General features: G+C 43.6%; 1 protein-coding gene across 1 annotated transcript; it reads left to right on the top strand.

The window, feature by feature from the left end:
* The first annotated feature begins 1,083 nt into the window (after nucleotides 1-1,083).
* elf2a (E74-like factor 2a (ets domain transcription factor)) lies at nucleotides 1,084-20,391 on the top strand. The gene is made up of 11 exons (XM_083651493.1): nucleotides 1,084-1,347; nucleotides 4,315-4,398; nucleotides 6,844-6,921; nucleotides 7,019-7,126; nucleotides 7,269-7,404; nucleotides 8,559-8,663; nucleotides 10,343-10,459; nucleotides 10,672-10,755; nucleotides 11,554-11,746; nucleotides 17,248-17,475; nucleotides 19,416-20,391. The coding sequence occupies exons 2-11, from the start codon at nucleotides 4,324-4,326 to the stop codon at nucleotides 20,008-20,010; spliced, it is 1,719 nt and encodes a 572-aa protein (XP_083507619.1). The 5' UTR covers nucleotides 1,084-1,347; nucleotides 4,315-4,323; the 3' UTR covers nucleotides 20,011-20,391.
* Nucleotides 20,392-20,561: the final 170 nt, after the last annotated feature.

The raw sequence follows: 20,561 nt of genomic DNA, 5'->3' as shown, positions 1-20,561 counted from the left end.
CTTCAACCCCCCATTTAAGCCTGCTTGCACTGCTCCCCCAATTGATTGAATTGCGTGAAATTTGACACTGCACTTTCTTGGGTCCCCAGCAGTGCACCCGCCAAGTTTGAAGTCTATCGGACGAATGGTTCTCGAGATATGTGAAAGCCATGTTCTGATTGGTCGAATTGCACAAAATTCGAGATTGCTCTTTCTTGGGTCCCCAGCAGCGCACCCACCAAGTTTGAAGTCGACCGGACAAACAGTTCTCGAGATAAACCGCTTTTTGTGCTGCCAATAGGTGGCGCTATGACTGCACATATTTGGGACTACGCTCGTCAGTTTGAATTTAAAGTCGACATACATACAGACGGAATCACCTTTATTAGATAGATTGCCTGTAAAACCAAACCAAACATTTTCAAATAAATTAAGTCCTTATAAATATTAATAAAGGCTGCAGACACTAAACAGACTAGACAAGCTTCTGAGGAGGGCGTGGTCTGTCCTGGGGACCAGCCTGGACCCTGTGAGTGTGGGTCTGTCCTGGACCCTGTATGGTGGTCTGTCCTGGGGACCAGCCTGGACCCTGTGAGTGTGGGTCTGTCCTGGACCCTGTATGGTGGTCTGTCCTGGGGACCAGCCTGGACCCTGTATGGTGGTCTGTCCTGGGGACCAGCCTGGACCCTGCGAGTGTGGGTCTGTCCTGGACCCTGTATGGTGGTCTGTCCTGGGGACCAGCCTGGACCCTTCGAATGTGGGTCTGTCCTGGGGACCAACCTGGACTCAGTGAGAGTAGTGGTCTATCCTGGGGACCAGCCTGGAGCCTGTGAGTGTGGTGGTCTGTCCTGGGGACCAGTGTAAAAACATTATCTGGTCGTCGTGATCTTTACAGAATGAACATTTTACATCAATATCAGCAGGGTTAAATGTATTCAGGGAGCAGTTGGGCAAAAACAAAACAGAACAACAAAACGCAAGGCTGAGGCGAGCTGGATTTCCGGGGTTTCCCTGCGTCCCTGAACGCAGCAGTGTTGTTGGGCTGCGGTCGGTCGGTTCGTCCTCGTGACGTCATGACGGTCGGTGTGTGTCCGCTCTGCTGAAGAGAGGCGGCTCGCGCCGGAAAGCAAGGGGACAGAAACAAGCAGAAGCAGTGATCACAGACAAACTCCTGTTAGCTTTTTATAGCTCAATGCTACACATCCACAGCTGTTTACACTGTTATCTTAGGGAACTCAGCTGTTGCAAACAGTTGTTTTTGCGAACGAAGTAGGCGTCTGGGCCTTGTCAACTTGGCTAGCTAACGTTAGGTTAGCTGTAGGCCCAGCTAGCGAGAAGCTTACTTTTAACTAGCAAAAGCAAAACAAGGTAAGAGCAAGACATGGATTAAGCTGGGTTATTTCAAAATGACCTGCATGCACGGGTCCACATTCTCATATCTCATAGATAGAAGTGTGCTTTTTGGCCAAGATTATGCTATTGATTGTGATGAACGCTGCCATTAGCCGTTTAAGTGGAACGCTAGCAACGCTAATTGTGTTAGCTTAGCTCGGTGCATCCGAGCTATTGGCTAACTAGTTTGTGATCACTATAATGCTATAAGTTATTTAACTGTGGGCGTCTAATCTTGAGTTACTGTATGGCTATCATTGGATATATAATGTTAATTACCACTAACTACTTGTTAACAAATAGTTTGAGCAGCACTAAGTTGCTTAACGTTAACTCTTGCAGATGTGTGCAGAAGCTTAGCAAAGTAAATTATCTGCATTGAGTTAGCTAACGGTAGCTACAGACTCCCACATTGTGTACGGACTGACCGTGACGTCACGTGCCAGCCCGCTCAGAAAGTCAACAGTAGCTGTACTGGTGCATCATGAGTGTGTGTGTCTGTATATGGTGCATCATGAGCGTCGACGGTGAACGCAATTCTCGGCGGGGATGCAGAATTCGGCAAAACACCTGTAACGTATACCACTCAGGCTAATGAGTCCTAAGCCAGAAACATTTTAGTCACGAATAGCCCCGATACATGCCCTCCTTCACTTTAGACATTTTCATGTCAAGCCAAACGCCATTTAAAACATCGGCTTCGTTATTCTCGCCAAACGTAGCATACATGTCTCTTACAACATGATTTAAGACAATTTAATAATCCTTAGGAGCCACTATTCAATTCGGCATACATACAATAGATATGTAAGGGATAATGTATATTGAGGCGGTGATTACGGGGAAATAATGACCGACAGGTGGATTGAGCCCGACGCGCCAGCGGAGGGCTTAATCGTTCACCTGAAGGTCATTATTTCCCAGTAATCACCGCCTCAATATACATTATCCCGCTTAGAACACGGCCTACAACTAAATCATTCAATAATCTGACAAAAATAATTATTCAAATAGATTTTTTAATAGCGTTTTCAACGACAAAGCGGTTTCATTCGTAATTGGCACACAAGACACCACAGCTGCAACTGGTTGGCCTAATTAGTAGTGTCTTGCTGACAAAAAGCTCTTATCAACTGATTAATCCAGGTGTGGCAGAGCAGCGGTCGGTTGTCGAGAAATAATGACTGGTGAATATTGTTGATTGACCAATCAGAATCGAGCATTCAAGAGAGCCGTGTTCTAAATCTCTATATACACGGCTCTGGTCTGAAAGAAGAGTCACGGCATCTCCAGTCACTCCAATGGACCTGGGATGGTTGCACAAAGCACCTTAAGTTAAGATTTTCCTTAGAGTCCGATTTAAGGTGTCCATAAAATAAAATTGGTTGCCCAAAACACGCTTAAATCTTCTCCTTAAGGTTAATCATTTTAAAGAAAAACGTAAGCACAAGATTTAAGGGTGTCTTGTGCAACCGATTTCATTTTATGGACACCTTAACTCGGACTCTAAGTAAAATCTTAACTTAAGGTGCTTTGTGCAACCGGCCCCTGGTTTTTTTTTACACACAAGAGTTCCCGGAAGTAAGTTTCTGGATTAAGCAGCGATGCCGAGTTGCCGCAAAATGGACAGTTTGTGATGTACTTTGAAAGGGTCAGACGTATAAGTCCGCGTTTGATGATCCATATTTGTGTGTGTAATCGTAACGTTAAACCTGTCAACATCTCCTCTCACCCTCTCAAGGAAATCCATTGAGAAGCCGACAACCAAACGTCGTCTAGCTTTGGTTACAGTAGCTTTAGCTTGTAGCTTTCCTTTGGGTTTGAGAGTTGTGTTTGTTAGATAACTGGGAATCCTGGAGTGGGGTATTTTTGTTGAGTGAACTGAACTGGTAACATGGAAATCCCGAAGTGGAGCATTTTTGTTCCTTTATAAATGAACTGAGAGAACTGGACTGAACTATAAATAACTTTTAGGTGGCGTTCACACCCAACGCGCTTTTTTCAGTAAGAACGCTATGGAAATCATGTTGAGAGCACTTCCATTGCACACAAAATACAGCACACGGAGCAGGGTTTTTTTGTGCTTCGTTTTGTTTCCCCTGTAGTTGCGTGCAGTACAGTTTAGGACACAACAATTACATGGATGGTAGCCAGCTGGTTTTGTCTGTTTGATGTTGTTGACTGAACATGAAAGCCAGATTATTGCCAATTCTGGCAGCAGCGGAGATTGAGGATCCCTCTGGGAGGAGAAGAGGTAGGATGAGTGAAAAGACGAGCAGGGTGCTTTTCCTCCAAATGTTCAACTTTTTTCAGCTTAAAACGTCCAGAGTGCTCTGCCAAAAAAAATAGACGCCACCAGCGTTTAAACGCCAGGTGCGTTCCTTGAAAGAGGAGCGCGCTTAGCGCGTCCTTACATAGAGAATGAATTGCAGAAAGACGCTGGCAGCTCAAATGAGCGCGTTGTGTGTGAATGCCGCCTTATTCTACCCGTTTTGCTCTAATGTAATCTTTGAAAATGTAACTGGTGGTGTGGTTCAGTTTGTGTTTCATTCTACTGCCCTCCAACTAATTATACATTAGTTTATGTTGTAAAGAATAGCCATGCATATCTGTATTTTGAATGCATGTATCCTTTGTCGGGTTTGACATTGACAAAATTTGAACTGGTTTAACCGCTACATAAATAAATGGCCATGTGGTCATTTTATATAAACTATAAATTAAATTTATAGAAATTATGCTATATCGTGATGTATATCGTTATCGGGATATGAAATGACCTATATCGGGACATGAGATTTTGGTCATATTACCCAGCCCTAGTGCTGTGGGACTTTCACATGACACCGCACACACACACACTCACGCACACACACAGACTCACTCACTATTCACTTGTATGCAAGTGAGATAAAACTGAAAATCCTCTCCTTTGTTTTACAGGAATGAGGTATGAGCTCTGTGGTGGTGTCAGACGGTGGAGGAAACATGGTGGAGTATGTCACTGTGATGGAGGAGCCCCAGCAGGTAAGCCTGTATTATTTATTTGATTGATTGATTGATTTGAGGGACAGTGCACATTAATCAACATCACTGTAAATATGTCAGTGTTAGCCAAACGTCTAATTTTCAACTGTTGTTACGGTTGGCACGATATAGCTAAAAAGTATATCGATATAAAATATTTCATATCAGTAGATATTGATAATTATTGATACTTTTTAATGACCCATTTTTATCAAGAAAAAAACATTTAGAAAAAAGTTTCCATTTAACCACTTTTATTTTTGAACCACCTTATTTTCAAGGTACAGGGTTCGTACAAAGTCTTGAAAGTTTGGAAAATGCTTGATTTTTACCAACGTGTTTTCAAGGTATTGAATATACCAAAAGTCGTTTAATGCGCGTTAACTGAAATGTAAATGATCCCGTCGTCATATTGTCTCCTAGCTCTACTTCTAGCATCTCACCATTAGGGATGTAACTTCCTTACGATAACCGTACCGTTTCAAATTTTCATTATCATTAAAACCATGGTACCGTGATTACCGTGTTACCATGATTACAGTGCTTTGAAAAACATGGTAAAATACTGTACTGTCCATCAACCAAACTTGGCAACCGTCTACCAGATGCAAACGCGTAGCCTTGGAGAAATTATTTCAGTGAGTGTATCAATCCTTTTTGGGTCTGAGTTTTCAATATAAAACTTGGTAATGATTTCTGTGAGTGTATTTAGTACTTTTTGAACATTTTCAGCACATTTTAACAAACCATGATAATACTGATAACGTGATAATTTTGGTCACTATAATCGTGATATGAAATTTTCATATCGTTCCATCTCTACTCACCATTTGTCTCACACAAGACCCGGAGCGGACTTCAGGTGAAAAGCGGCATTTTGCTATTCATCTCCACTCCGATCTACTCCACTCCGCGTCATGAGGGTGATCATCTGCTCTCATCTATCTAATCAAACTAGCTGGCCACCCGTAAAACCTTTCTCTCAGTCAGATAAACTGACAAGCTAACGTTCGCTACTGTACCTGGCTATCAGCTAACGTTAAGTGGATTTTGCTGCTTTTAGTCATCAATAATACATTGGATTTATATAGCGCTTTTCCTAATGCTCAAAGACGCTGGGCTGATACAAGCGGCAGCAAAGTATCAGCCCAGCTCGCCCCTTCCCTCCTTGGCATGCTTGTGTTATGTCGACTGGAGGATGGCATGGCCCTAGCCTGGGTAAACCCATCCCCCACGTGACCTGCTCTCAGACCTGTTCTCAGTCACTATGTGCTGGGTTTACCTAGGCTAGCATGGCCCTACGTTTTACTAATGCAACGAGGTACAGTATGCCAAGGTTCATAATACATTTGATTGACAAAACAACCGTTATGTAACCGTACACGTTTGTGATTCAATAGGCTAGTAACATAACGTTAAACGAGAAAATCGCCTTAACTCATTTTGAAAGCACTCGGACTTGCGTAACATATTCATTCATTCAACTCTTTATTGACAGACACATAGGTCCAATAAGAAGACACACAAGCAAGAAAAAAAACAAACACTACATTTAAAACACAAAAAATAAAACAATCAGAACACTACAGTAAGGCACTATACCAGTGTTTCCAAATGTACGATTGGTATTTCACACTACTGAAACTGGGTTGAGTCAGCAGCATGATAATCAAATTATGAGATACATTCAAACGACAAATAAACTTAAACGTCAGATTTCTCAGAAGAGCATGAAAAGTGCACACTCCTACTTCACAAAACAATTGACTGGCACTCGACCATCTGGGTTTTCTAAGTAGAACTCTCATACAATCATTATAAGCAACCTGCAGCTTTTTAATGCTTGTCTGCTTATATTTTACCCACAAGGGGGCAGTATACAGAGGAGTGCAGTAAGCTCTGAACAAGTTTATCTTGACATCATTAGAACAAAAGTAGAACTTCTTCCTCAACATGTTGGCTTGAGCATACAGCATACGCCTCTGCCTGTATAGGTCATCATCATCACTCAGTTGGTCAGTAATGATGTGACCCAAATACCGGTACTTTGTTTTATCACACACTGTCAGAACCTGACCTGACAGATAGAAAGAAGGAAAAGAAAGGTCCTTGTCCTCTTTTGTTCTACAGATCATGATGACACTCTTTTTAGCATTATATTTCACATCACATTTTACACCATAATCAGTACATATATTCATAATCACCTGTCATGCTCAGACATTTCCCCTCGCTTGTGATATTATAATTACTGGTTGGGGAGAGAAACAACGTTAATGATTAATTGATCAGTTGCGCGACTAACGGTTAAGGAAAATGCATGAAATTCCCATCCATAACCCACACAGCCAGGTCTTCCAGCATGACTCCCACCCCACAACGCAGGGACAGAAAAAAAAATCTCCACATTGTAAACTGTATTTCCTGCCTGTTGTTTCTGTGCAGAGTGAACAGGTGGAGGAGGAGGAGGTGGTGCAGGAGGCGGTCATCATGGAGGAGATGCAGGAAGGCGTGGAGGAGGAGGTCAGTGATACTCACTCATGAGCCATTTGTAAACATGAGGGCTGCCTTCTGATCATTATGTATTTTAACACCTGTCAAATAAAAATCATTCCTTCAGGTGCAGGAGGGCGTAGAGCTGCAGGAGGAGGAGCAGGGTGTGGAGGAGGAGCTTGTGGAGGAGGAGTGCCCAGCGGTGATCGTGGAGGAGGTGCCCATCTGTGCTCAGGTCAGGGGTCAAACTAGTCACCTTTAGGTGTGACGGTCACTTTTTTCATCCCAAAACAGGAGGACTTTAGGTTGTGCGTTAGGTTGTGTCTACCCTGGTATCTTTCACCTGTCTCACTCTCCATGACTTTGCCTCCTACCAGGTGGAGCAGTGCTACGCTGCCCAGGCCCAGGAGGGGGAGCAGTGTTACGCCGCCCAGGTGCTGGTCTACGATGACGACACCTACCTGCTGCAGGACGTGGCCGAGGAGGAGGTGGTCACAGAGGTGGTGGAGACAGGTGAGTCGAGCTGGGCGATGTAGCCCTCAAATAATATCAGCAGGGTATTTCTGCCATAACCATATTCTTGATGATATGACAAAATACTGACAAATATTAAATTTTATTAAATGGGATAGTTCTGGTCCTTGATTGTGATTGGCTGAGCCGCACTCAAAGCCGTTGTAAAATAATCTTTAAACACACACCTGTGACCGCATCACAGTATCACTGCGGTAGTAGGGACGAGCCGAGTACTCGGGTGAATGATACACGTGTCAATATCTCTACTGGTGATTAAGGCTGGTATAGTTAAACATGACAATACCATTACCCTTCAACTTTTAAGTGATACCCATACAAATAGTGTACTTCATTGGATACCTTAGCCATACTTTGAATGTTTTGATGGCATCTCGGCACGCTGAATTGCCAACAACAACAACTACAAACAAATGTAAGCCCCACCCACTTTCAGTCTAAACCCCACCCACCTTTATTTAAGCCACGCCCCCTCTGAGTACAGATACAGATACAAATCATTTTTGTTAAACAGATGCAGACGGGTGGGGGGGAAATCATCCCTGGGACCCAGGGATCATGTGACACTATCATGGCGTTCTATTGGTTGTGGATTTCTGACAGTTGAAGGTGGCCTGAGGTGGTTGGATTTCAATGCGCATTGGGTGCATTCAGACCTGTACTTTACTGAGATCGGAGCTGGGCCGAGTTGGGTCGAGTTAGTGGTCTAAACGGGCTCTGTGAAGAACAATCTTCATCTATACAGTTATATGACCTAGTTAGCAGGGCCAAAATGTCTATCTGCCTAAATCATACCAGAACACCATACAAAATCTAGAATTTTAATTGAGAAATGTGGATGGGGAGATAACAGGAGAGAGTGAAAGCTATGGCCAAGTATACTATGATGTAGATGGGAGATAACAGGAGAGAGTGAAAGCTATGAGTATATGCACTACATTCTCGCCTTGGGCTAACTTCTAGTCATTGTGGAATCATAGTGAAATCACACTCATTTTGCTGGGGACTCCCCTGGCTGAGCTGACATTGGAGTATGCATGTCTAGCTATATTACCACCGACAACGTTCCAACTAGAGGCTCACATTGAAGCATGTTTCTTGCTGGTGACAGCTTGTTCTCTCCTCTCTGACAGTGGAGATGTCACATGACATGGTGTGTTTTGACAAGACCTTCGAGGCGGCCGAAGCACTGCTCCACATGGAGTCGCCCGGCAGCCTTCACAACGAACGCAACACAGGTAAACAAACACGCAACACAGCTAAATAAACATGCCGTCATGACGTCATCCTCCCTGTAGTCTCACATAGGCATGCACGATATGGATTTTTTCATCCAATACGATAACCGATAAATATCTGCTTCTCATGGCCGATAACCGATATGATAAAGATTTCACATTTTTGTATTTTGAAAAGAAGTTCTTAACCTGTAGTTTTTGCATACTAGGGATGTTCCTGGCGACTAATTTCCATGAAGACTAGTCTTTTTTTTTTAATTTAGACTAATACGAAAACACTCAGAAAACGGCCAAAACTGAGCACAATTTAATTATAATGTTAAAAGTAGTGATGTTAACGATTAACCATTAGTCGATTAACCACCGTCAAGAATGTAACCGATTGAAATTAATGAACCCGTTTTGACCGACATTCGACAACATTGTTACTTTGTCTCACTTCAATCTCTAGAGCTCACGGTGTGTTAACTTTTATACCAGTCCAGCAAAGGGTGTACCTCACTCAGCTGGCACATGATGCAACAGAAGGAGTGGTCACGTAAGAAGGCAGCAAGCTCGTGCTAGCAAGAGAAAAATGCAGCCCAGTGTCTAAGCATTACACCATACATTACACACTAAAAGACAAAAATGCTATTTATGTAAATATTCACACGGACACTTCTCAAATTCTAATAAGAAGATGTATTTTATATTCGATTTTCAATGTGCATGAATCTATAATGGTTGATAATCGATTTTTCCGCCCCAAATACCGTCTCATTGATTATTATATTTAAATCGTTCTAATCTATCTATCTATCTATCTATCTATCTATCTATCTATCTATCTATCTATCGCTATAGATTTGGTAATGTGGCTCCTGACTGAGCCAGATTTTTTAATTAGGGCGGATTAATTGCCCTAAGGCTGAGGCTATAGTTCAGTGATGTCATACATATCATTGTGATATCACTGATGATGTTATTATCAGTGACACACACACACGAGAGATACTGAGAGGATGGGGAGAGAGAGCGGAGGAGAGAGACTGAGGGAGGGAGAGGGAGACATTGCCCGTGCACCAATACGGCAGGCGAGGCCACGCAGCAGCCGAGTTGCGTATGCGAGCTGCAGGGCCAGCTCGGCGAGCTGCAGGGCGGGCGAATCGATGCCTAGTTTTATCGAATACAAAAACAAAAGTAATCGGTATTATAGATATATAATGCCGATTACCCACCTCTTTGAAATGAGGCAGAGAGTTTACTCACCTATTTTCAATTCAACTGTATCAATTAATGAGGGGAAACAAGGTATAGGTAAGCTACTCACTTTGGATAGTTTACCCACCTCTGTATTTACTACTACACCACTGTTTATATGCTTTTTCTAACTGAATGTTGGTATTGGCAGTGGTAGGAGGAGATTGAAATTCTTATATAATGCTGGATATTTTAATGAATAATAAAAACACCCAGAGATTTTGCTCTTTTTTTGTTAAAGCTGCAGCTACAATGAACCTAACCCAGTCCCACTTGTTTAGTTTTTCTCTCTTAAAAATATCAAAAAAGAACCGATAAGAGTACCGTTAAAGTACCGGATCGATAAGCAGTATCGATAAGAGTAGTAGTAGTATCGTTAATTCCTTAACGATACCCATCTTTACATGTGATGTTGTCATGTGATGTGTGTTTGACTCCAGTGGAGGATGTGATGATGGAGACGGTGGTGGAGGTCTCTACAGACTGTGGACCCATAGAGGAAGAAGACTCCTTCCCCATTCCTGAATGTGAACCTGCCGCCAAGAAGAAGAGAGGAGGTCAGTGTTGGCCTGGCCTGTTCCTCCTGTTCAGTCCATTCAGACGGGCTGTTGTCCTACAGGGCCTCCCCTTCTTTTGCTCTTCCTCGGTCTCAGTAGCCTACCCCATCCATATCCCCTTAGCCACTAATAGGAGCGTAACAATAGATTAAAGGATTTTGCCCTATAGTTTACTAGTTGTACTGTGTGTGCGTGTGTTTGTGTTTGTCCAGGTGGACGTAAACCCAAGACACACCAGCCTGCATCCAACGGCTCCTTTGATCTGGGGATAAAGAAGAGAGCAAGAGAAGGCAAAGGTGTGTTGAAACTCTGCCCCTGCTGGTAGGCTTGGGTTGGGTAACATTTGGTTTGTAACCATTCTCCTTATCCATTCTGCTTCTTAACAATTCTCAATAGAGCTCAACAGTCACATGACTTTTCGTGATGTCATTTCCCCCAGAAATAAGTTCTGCATTAATTTTCTCCATAGACATTTCGATAAATCTGTATATAACAAGTTTTAAGGCTGGAACCAAGCCAACCAGTCTTCCAGAGAATGGTGAGTGACCATAAAACATTCGGTTTAAGCGAGAACAGAAAGACCCCCAAAAAACGGGAGGGGGGGGGGGGGTTGCTTAAACCGAATGTTTTATGGTCACTCACGATTCAGTAGGTCACGGGTTGGCTTGGATCCAGCATTAAAACTAGTTATACTGTATAAGGATTTGTCTAAATGTCTATGGAGCTCTATTCCGATTCTCTGAGGGGCGGGGTCAAAGCAGGTCACATGCTTATTTCACAGAAAGAAAAAGAAACATTACACAAGTCATAGTCATAACATTTCTTGTTGTTTATTATGAACTTTTGAAAACATCAACAGTTTATAATTTTTTTTATACAATTTTAAATTAACACTATGTAGTGGTCCATGTCCGCCACTTCATATGTTCAGGTGGGAACTTGGATTTCAAGTTTGTTCTGCATGCATTTGTTTTTAGGGATCTATAAGCAGATTCCTGATCAATTCATTTGGAGTTTCGGTTCCTTTGGAATCATAATTTTGGAACTGGTTCTCGATGCCTTGTGTTGTGTTGATGGGCGTGTGTCTCCTCCAGGTAACACCACCTACCTGTGGGAGTTCCTGTTGGAGCTGCTGCAGGATAAGAACACCTGTCCCAGGTATATCAAGTGGATGCAGAGGGAGAAGGGGATCTTCAAGCTCGTGGACTCCAAGGCCGTGTCAAAGCTGTGGGGCAAACACAAGAACAAGCCCGACATGAACTACGAGACCATGGGCCGGGCACTCAGGTCAGCCTGTCTATATTATATTATATTATATTATATTATATTATATTACAGTGGGTTCGGAAAGTATTCAGACCCCCTTAAATTTTTCACTCTTTGTCATATTGCAGCCATTTGCTAAAAGCAATCCATTTCATTTTTTTCCTCGTTCATGCACACACAGCACCCAATATTGTCAGAAAAACACAGACTTGTAGACATTTTTGCAGATTTATTACAAAAAAACACTGAAATATCACATGGCCATAAGTATTCAGACCCTTTGCTGTGACACTTGTATATTTAACTCAGGTGCTGTCCAATTCTTCTGATCATCCTTGAGATGGGCCTACACCTTCATTGTGCTTAATTATATAGATTGGACTTGATTGGGAAAAGCACACACCTGTCAATATAAGACCTTACAGCTCACAGTGTAAAGTCAGAGCAAATGAGAATCATGAGGTCGAAGGAACTGACTGAAGAGCTGAGAGACAGAATTGTGGCAAGGCACAGATCTGGCCAAGGCTACAAAAAAAATTCTGTTGCACTTAAGGTTCCAAAGAGCACAGTGGCCTCCATAAGCCTTAAATGGAAGAAGTTTGGGACGACCAGGACTCTTCCTCGAACTGGCCGTCCGGCCAAACTGAGCATCTGGGGGAGAAGAGCCTTGGTGAGAGAGGTAAAGAAGAACCCAAAGATCACTCTGGCTGAGCTCCAGAGATGCAGCAGGGAGATGGGACAAAGTTCTAGAAAGACAACCATCACTGCAGCCCTCCACCAGTCGGGGCTTTATGGCAGAGTGGCCCGACGGAAGCCTCTCCTCAGTGCAGAACACATGAAAGCCCGTATCGGGTTTGCCAAAAAACACCTGAAGGACTCCCAGACTCTGAGAAATAAAATTCTCTGGTCTGATGAGACCAAAATCGAACTTTTTGGTCTTAATTCTAAGCGGTATTTGTGGAGAACACCTGGCACTGCTCATCATCTGCCTAATACCATTCCTACAGTGAAGCATGGTGGTGGCAGCATCATGCTGTGGGGGTGTTTTTCAGCTGCAGGGACAGGACGACTGGTTGCAATTGAAGGAAAGATGAATGCAGCCAAGTACATTGATATCCTGGACAAAAACCTTTTCCAGAGTGTTCACGACCTCAGAATGGGCCGAAGGTTCACCTTCCAACAAGACAATGATCCCAAGCACACAGCTAAAATAACGAAGGAGTGGTTTCAGAACAACTCTGTGAATGTTCTTGAATGGCCGAGCCAGAGTCCTGACTTAAATCCAATTGAGCATCTCTGGAGAGACCTGAAGATGGCTGTCCACCAACGTTCACCATCCAACCTGACAGAACTGGAGAGGATCTGCAAGGAGGATTGGCAAAAGATCCCCAAATCCATTTGTGAAAGACTTGTTGGATCATTCCCAAGAAGACTCATGGCTGTATTGGCTCAAAAAGGTGCTTCTACTCAATACTGAGCAAAGGGTCTGAATACTTATGCCCATGTGATATTTCAGTGTTTTTTTTGTAATAAATCTGCAAAAATGTCTACAAGTCTGTGTTTTTCTGACAATATTGGGTGCTGTGTGTGCATGAACGAGGAAAAAAATGAAATTAATTGCTTTTAGCAAATGGCTGCAATATGACAGAGTGAAAAATTTAAGGGGGTCTGAATACTTTCCGAACCCACTGTATATTATATTATATTATATTATATTATATTATATTATATTATATTATATTATATTATCAGGGCTCCAAACGAACTTTTCCACTGGTAGCACTTTTGCGACCGTCTTTCTCAGTTGGTTGCACCAGCACAGATTTTGGTCACACTCTTTTTTGTTGTTGTTGTTGTACAGCATGGTATTAATCAATGACCTTGCATGCTGATAAATAGTTGTTAATTTGCATACCCTAGTTTTGCTTTGATGTAAAGATTCACAGTAGTTGTGTTTCCATTACAGTTTTTCGCAAAATAATTGCGATATTTCTACAATTTCGAAAAAGTACAATTGCGACTTGCAGGCGTTTCCATTGAAGTTGAGTTTGAAGTCAGTGACGGCGCGCACACCTGAACGCAATTCCCCGTTACCAGCAGCTGCCACAGTGATTACGCACGGGGATCTGCCCGATATCCCGTCCCCTGCATGCTCAAATCCAACCAATGGTCAATGCAAATCACAACATGAAGTTACAACGCATATAAACAAGCCTGATTATCAATTCAAAAGAAAATGAGTGGCAACATGTTGCTGGCTGCGGTGAATGCAGTGAGCGCGACAGACAGAGGAAAAAAGGAAATAAAACTGGTCCGATTTAGAGATGGATGGAAAAAAAGGCTGATTTGGTCCAATAATCAGAATGTTGTGTATTATAACATTGCACCTGAATCACTTAAGTCAGCAGTGCCTTTCATCCCCTCATCTCGCCGCTGTGCCAAATGCGCACACACACACACAGCCTGTCACCATGGATTCTCTACTTAATTCTAACCAATTTCTGCCATTAAAAATTCTCTGTTCTTCTCCCCCGGCTCTGCTTTTGCACAACACTCGTCTTTCTGCTAGGTAGCGTTGCTTCAAAGTTTTCCACTTGCTGCGGAGGTTTTGCCACGACTTATCGAACCCTTTCTCCCTCACTTCTCATTTTCCAAAGGAGAAGAACTGCGTCACGTGACGTGCAAATGCGGAAAATGTGTTTCCATTACACTTTTGCGATAAACTGCTATATCGACACGTCTGAAAAACCACCTCATGAGAGCGCAACAACTTTTTGCGATATTTGGGAGGTTTTTCGAAATTTACGTGTTTCCATTACCCGATTTTTATTGCGATATTTAGATTCTGCGCATTTCTGAGGGTAATGGAAACACAGCTATAGACTCAAAAATTGAATTTACGAAATATTTTACTCTGAACATTAGGTTTCTCTGCCATGAGGAGCAGTAGCTGACAATCTTATAATTTTAAAAGAAAACATAACAAAAACATAAATTGACCCCAAGTTAAAAAAAAAAAGTGTTGCACGAAAAATAAGCTATACAATCTAGGTAGTTCTTAAATGACTCATGCAGGCGAGGACGGTGCTGTGTTTGTGTTGTGTAGGCTATCTTCACATTCAAATGTCATCCTCTTAAATCTTCCACCGCACCGCATGTTGAGCGTTGAGCAGCATAAATTGACGATTGCCAGTGAAGAAAATGTAAGGTTTTACTATCAACCACAATCATTATCACACTAATGTAGGCTACACCTGCCTGAGAAGGGGAGAGGGATTTTTTTTTTCAACGGGGTCCTCTTTTTCACAGCCTAATGCTGGCAGGTGTGTGTCCGTTTTGAACCAGCTAGTAGCCTTATATTGTCATGTAGTCTTTCTGCTGCTATTGCATGGTTAAATCAGCAAAGTTAATTTTAGGGAAGGGGGGGCTTGGTATACGCAGTGGAAGTGGGAAATTTGGTTTGGTACGTAGTGCTACTTGGGCGGAAAACTTTGGGAACCGCTGGCCTACACAATACACAGCAGGTCGCCTGCAAGAGTTATTTAAGAGATCGATTGTATAGCTATTTTTCTTTTACCATTTTTACCATGCAGCAAGTGTTTTTTAATTACTTGGGGTAAAGTGAACTTTTTTTAACTGATTAACTGATAGTATTAATTGGTTGAAGTTTAAGGGTTAGGGTTATGCCCACTGAATAAAGAAATGAAATACACACTGACTCTAGCTGAAACTACTGTACACACAGTGTTTGGGCTTCGGCAGAGGGGCGGGGCACACTGTTGCAAGGGAAAGGTGTACGCTGGATTTACAACACGAGATAAAATGATCAGATGCTGAGTGGGAATGCATGACGCATGTAAATAAAACCACTTTTGTTATTATTGCGTTTCAGGCAGTCTTTGCGATGTGTTTATTGCGCATGTTCATATTGCGATGACGATGAAAATACGATTAATTGTGCAGCCCTACTGTCAACCCCTACTGTCAGTGAGAAAACACTCTGTGTGCTTTTGTAACTAACATTATGCCGACCGGGTATAGCCATCAGCTCCTTGAAGCAGTAACGCTATGAGCATGTAACTGAAGTTGGCCACACTCGCTGCAGTGTAGCTGCTGAATGTTGCCAAACTTCATTCATACTTTATGGTAATATAGTTTATCGATGTTTACATGCATGCAACCGGCCAGCTAACGCTGAACCCGAAGAACAAATACAATTGCATCTGACACGGAGGGAAAAAGTGGGCGAGGCGACATAAGGTGAATAGACCAAATCACCGTGACGTCACCATGTAAACAAATTTACTTCCGGGTACCACTTGGGGAAGGCGGCAGGTTTAAATGTGCGTGTTGTCAAATAAATGCTGTCAAACCCTCTCGTTGTTTTCGGCCGACTCCTTTCAATTTAAATGGTTAAACGGTTGGTAAACATGCTTGTCCGACGTATCTAGCCTTTCTTCTGTGTTTGTTTTATGTAGTGTTAGCTAGCTAATAACGTTTGTTTGTCTGTCAAACTCGCTGTTTTGCAGACTCGTTAACGTGGAAGAGCCTGGTGACGCGAGGTTACGTTAACGTTACAAACAGAGCTACTGACGCCACGTTAATTTAATTTAGCGTCAAGTCTACTCTGGTCTGGTCCAACAGGTAAATTAGCTAGTCTGGTCTCCACTAACGTTAGTGAAAGTGTTGTTATGAATGATATTAAACAACAACACAACACGGACGAACCATTTTTGTCTTCTTTGTCTGTTTTTGTCTTCAACACGTCAGTTTGTGCCGTCCACCGCCATTATAATGTGTGGACCTCAGGGGTACCCGGAAGTAAATGTAAACATCCCGCTGATTTGGTCTATAGCGTACAACAGAAATGCTGAAGGCTCTGGGTGTTGAGGGGCTGTCATGGATGACACATGGATGATTGAAGAGGAACAATGCGGATTCCGTCCTGTTTGTGGAAAAACAGACCAGCTCTTCACTCTCGCAAGGATCCTGGAGGAGGCCTGGGAGTATGCCCATCTGGTCTACATGTGTTTTGTGTATTTGGAGAAGGCTTATGACCGGCTTCCCCAGGAGATACTGTGGGAGGTGCTGTGCGAGTATGGGGTAAGGGGTCACTACTCAGGGCCATCCAATCTCTGTACTCCCAAAGCGAGAGCTGTGTCTGGGTTCTCGGCAGCAAGTCGGACTCATTCCCGGTGGTGGTTGGCCTCCGCCAGGGCTGCGCCTCTTCACCTATCCTGTTTGTGATATTCATGGACAGGATTTTGAGGCGTAGTCGTGGGGTGGAGGAGTTGCAGTTTGGTGGGCTGAGGATTGCATCGCTACTTTTTGCAGACGATGTGGTCCTGATGGCAGCACCGGTCTGGGACCTTCAGCTCTTTAATTAGAGGAAAATTACGAGCGAAACAAAAATCACATTTCACCATCATATGATTGTTTGAATGCTCGTACCAAACTAAGCTGATATGCATGCTCACTTTTGGACTCGTCAACCAGGGCAATATGTGTGTCTGTGTGTGCAGGTATTACTACCAGCGTGGCATCCTGGCCAAGGTGGAAGGCCAGCGGCTGGCCTACCAGTTCAAAGACATGCCTAAGAACATCCGCGTGATCGATGACGGCGAGGAGGGCGAGGAGGTTGAGGAGGACGGGGTGACGGCCGCCCAGCAAGGGGCGTCTGAGCCCCCCGCAGGCAGCCAGCCTCAACAGACCTACGTCACCGTCATCCCCACCAATGCCTCCAACACCAGGTCAGTAACGCCTCCAACACCAGTTCAACTGACATCTTCAGGGATTTGAGACATTTTCTGGGGAAGACACATAGCCACAATAGTAGAGATGCACCCAGTGATCGGAATCGGCTGACTTTCAGCCTAGATATGAGATCGGAGAATTCCGATTTATGCTTTTATTTGCGGGTTGCAACTGATTGATGACGCAAAACATGTGAGCCATTTTCAGCGGAGTTGATCACATGTAAACACAGCTGAAACATATCGGCAGTGTCATTAGAAAGTGTGTGAGACGGACGCAACACTCATTACTAGGGGCCGACCGATTACCGTAAATTCCGGACTATAAGCCGCACCTTTTTTCCCGTTTTTTGGCCTTTTTTGGCCCCTGCGGCTTATATAACGGTGCGGCTTGTCTATGGATTTTTTCCCCCCCAAAAAAAAGAAAAGAAAAACAACTCTCTTTTTTAGCACTCTTTCTAACTATAAATCCTATATAACTATAATAAGTTTTAATTTCCTCTCTTGCCCTCTTTTCACCACACTGTATGACACTGTATGACACTGTGTGCACTGTAAAAAACAACACAGGTGGTGTTGTGTTATGTTGTTTTGTTGAAATGTTAATAAATGGGAGCTTCCTCTACAATCCCCTCTGTGCATGAACCCTTACATATGGTAATTAAACATTAAAACACAAAAAAAAAAAAAAAAAAATACCATTAAAATACCCGCGGCTTATAGTCCGGTGCGGCTTATATAAGAAAAAAATAGTCAACTTTGAAGGTGCGGCTTATACACCGGTGCGGCTTATAGTCCGGAATTTACGGTAATTGGCCGGCCGATTTATCAGGCCGATCGGCATCGGCCGCTGCCTGCGATCACAAGGCCGATTTCTTTTTCTTTTTTATTATTATTATTATATATTTTTAGTGGGGGGTTCCTATCTGGAGGAAACGAACATGCAAACTCAGCACAAAAAGAAAACAAATTATTCCTTTTATCAGCGTTTGCTGGAAAGAGGCGATGACGTCATCTACATGCGATCATGTGAAACGCTCCAAACGTGTCTTTGAATAGAATTGAGGATTTCTCTGGGTTGGAACATTGTTGAAAACATTTTAGATAATGTAAGTAGACAACAGAAAAAGTGCATGACATATGTCTACTCATTCTTAGGTAATTTAATGTAATAATCTTACTTAAATTTACATATTGCATCTTTAAAAATGGTGCAAGAACCCTGTCTGGCCTAATGTTAAGTTTCCTCAGTCACCATCATCTTTCGTAAACACATTTCTCCCATCAAATGACAGCAAATCTAATTAAAACAGCTACATTATTATTATTTATTAATGATGATGATAATAATAATAGGAATAGTCCATTCATCTGTAGAGTACAGGGGTGTCATTGATTGAAAAATATTTCTTTTAATAGTGTTTTGGGCCCTTTTGCACGTAATTTCGAGGTTTAATCAGTTAGAATAGTGACATCATTTTATGTTTCATAATAAATATATAGCTGTCTGAGTCCCCTTTCGGTTGATGGCACCAGGCAGCTCAATTTAACCCCCGTTTGTCACAAAATCCCATGGCACACCTGGGCTTGTCTCATCGCACACAAGTGTGCCACGGCAGCACACCATTTAGGAACCACTGACTTACAGCATACTGTAGGAACATTTCAAGGAAAATAAACTCCCCTGTCGCAAATTAAAGTAATATGTAAGGAGCGGTGTAATTTCTTCTACAATTTAGTACCCTTCCTGTTACACTCCTGTACCCTTTCTGTTGCACACCTCTCTACCCTTCCGGTTACACTCCTCTGTACCCTTCCTGTTGCATGCTTCTGTACCCTTGTTACACTCCTCTGTACCCTTCCTGTTACACTCCTCTGTATGAGGCAGGAAAGAACTTCTTTAGTAATTTTTCTAACTTCGTGTATTTGGCCTGCAGGACCATCCGAGCCATGCCTATGGTTATGACCAACTCTCTGGGTCAGGTGACACTAAACTCCTCCATCCTCACCACCTCCGGAGTCCCGGTGACGGTCGGCGGCAGCGCCCCGCCCAAACTGGTGATCCAGGCCCTGCCCACCATGCTGCCAGGCGGCTCCAAGGCAGGCGAGAAGATCACCATAATCACCATACCAGCTAACCAGCTAGCCTCGCTAATGCAGGGCAATGCGTCTGGCCAGCTAGCCCAGCTCATCCAGGCGAACGCATCTGGCCAGCTAGCTCAGTTCATCCAGGCCAAACCGCCCGGTGCCCCCACGCTCCAGCTGACCACGGGCCGGCCCGTGCCGCAGCTCATCCTGGCCAAACCGGCGACCATGGCCCACGTGCTGCCACAGCTCTCTGTCCTCGGCCAGCTTCACCCAGCCCCGCCCACAACACCTGCCCAGCTCCAGGCCCCGCCCACTACACCCGCCCAGCCCCCAGACCAATTCCAGCTTTCCCCCTCCTCCCAAGCAGCACAATCAGAGGCTCTGCCCCCCTCCACAGAGGACCTCCAGCCCAGCCCCCCATCAGCAGACACCCCGGCATCCTGAGAGCTCCACCCCCAGGCTGAGGCTCTGCCCCCTGGCTGAGGTACAGGAAGTGACTCTGGACTGCTGACAAAATGGAGGACTTCCACAGAGCTCAGCTGCCCTCTGATTGTCTGAGGCCCGACCCCACTGACCTTTGACCTGAAATTATTCTCCAATGAGAAGCCAGCTCTCATAACGGAACTGCTTTTTGGGGCGGAAGCCCAAAAACTCTAAAAGGGACCCGAACACACATCCTTCAGAGCTCATACTACCCAGAAGATGGGCAGCCTTAGATTGTAAAATAAACAAAATACTTTTTTTTCTAATCAAACAAAATATAAAGGAGAAAAAAAAAAGCCTGACAAGACTTTGTTGTAAAGAAAAATGAAATGTTTTTTGATACTCGGCAGGTATGTATCAGTACAGACATAGTTTCCTGTCTTTATGCTTTGTCTGACGCTCTGTCATTCTAGCCTGATAAACCATCCTGATCAGGTGACCTCACATTCTGTTTGGTTCTGCAGATCTGTCTGGCCTCCAGCCCGCCCCCACAGATTTACAGAAATTACAAA

Source organism: Poromitra crassiceps, assembly GCF_964638095.1.
Source record: "Poromitra crassiceps genome assembly, chromosome: 15".
Lineage (NCBI taxonomy): Eukaryota > Metazoa > Chordata > Actinopteri > Beryciformes > Melamphaidae > Poromitra > Poromitra crassiceps.
The sequence above is the reverse complement of the archived record's forward strand: the minus strand, read 5'-3'. Positions and strand labels throughout refer to the sequence as shown.

Coding starts and splice junctions, on each gene's coding strand:
- elf2a (XM_083651493.1), top strand. CDS start 4,324: ATGAGCTCTGTGGTGGTGTCAGACGGTGGAGGAAACATGGTGGAGTAT. Junction 6,922..7,018: donor AGGAAGGCGTGGAGGAGGAG/GTCAGTGATACT, acceptor TCATTCCTTCAG/GTGCAGGAGGGCGTAGAGCT. Junction 8,664..10,342: donor TCACAACGAACGCAACACAG/GTAAACAAACAC, acceptor GTTTGACTCCAG/TGGAGGATGTGATGATGGAG.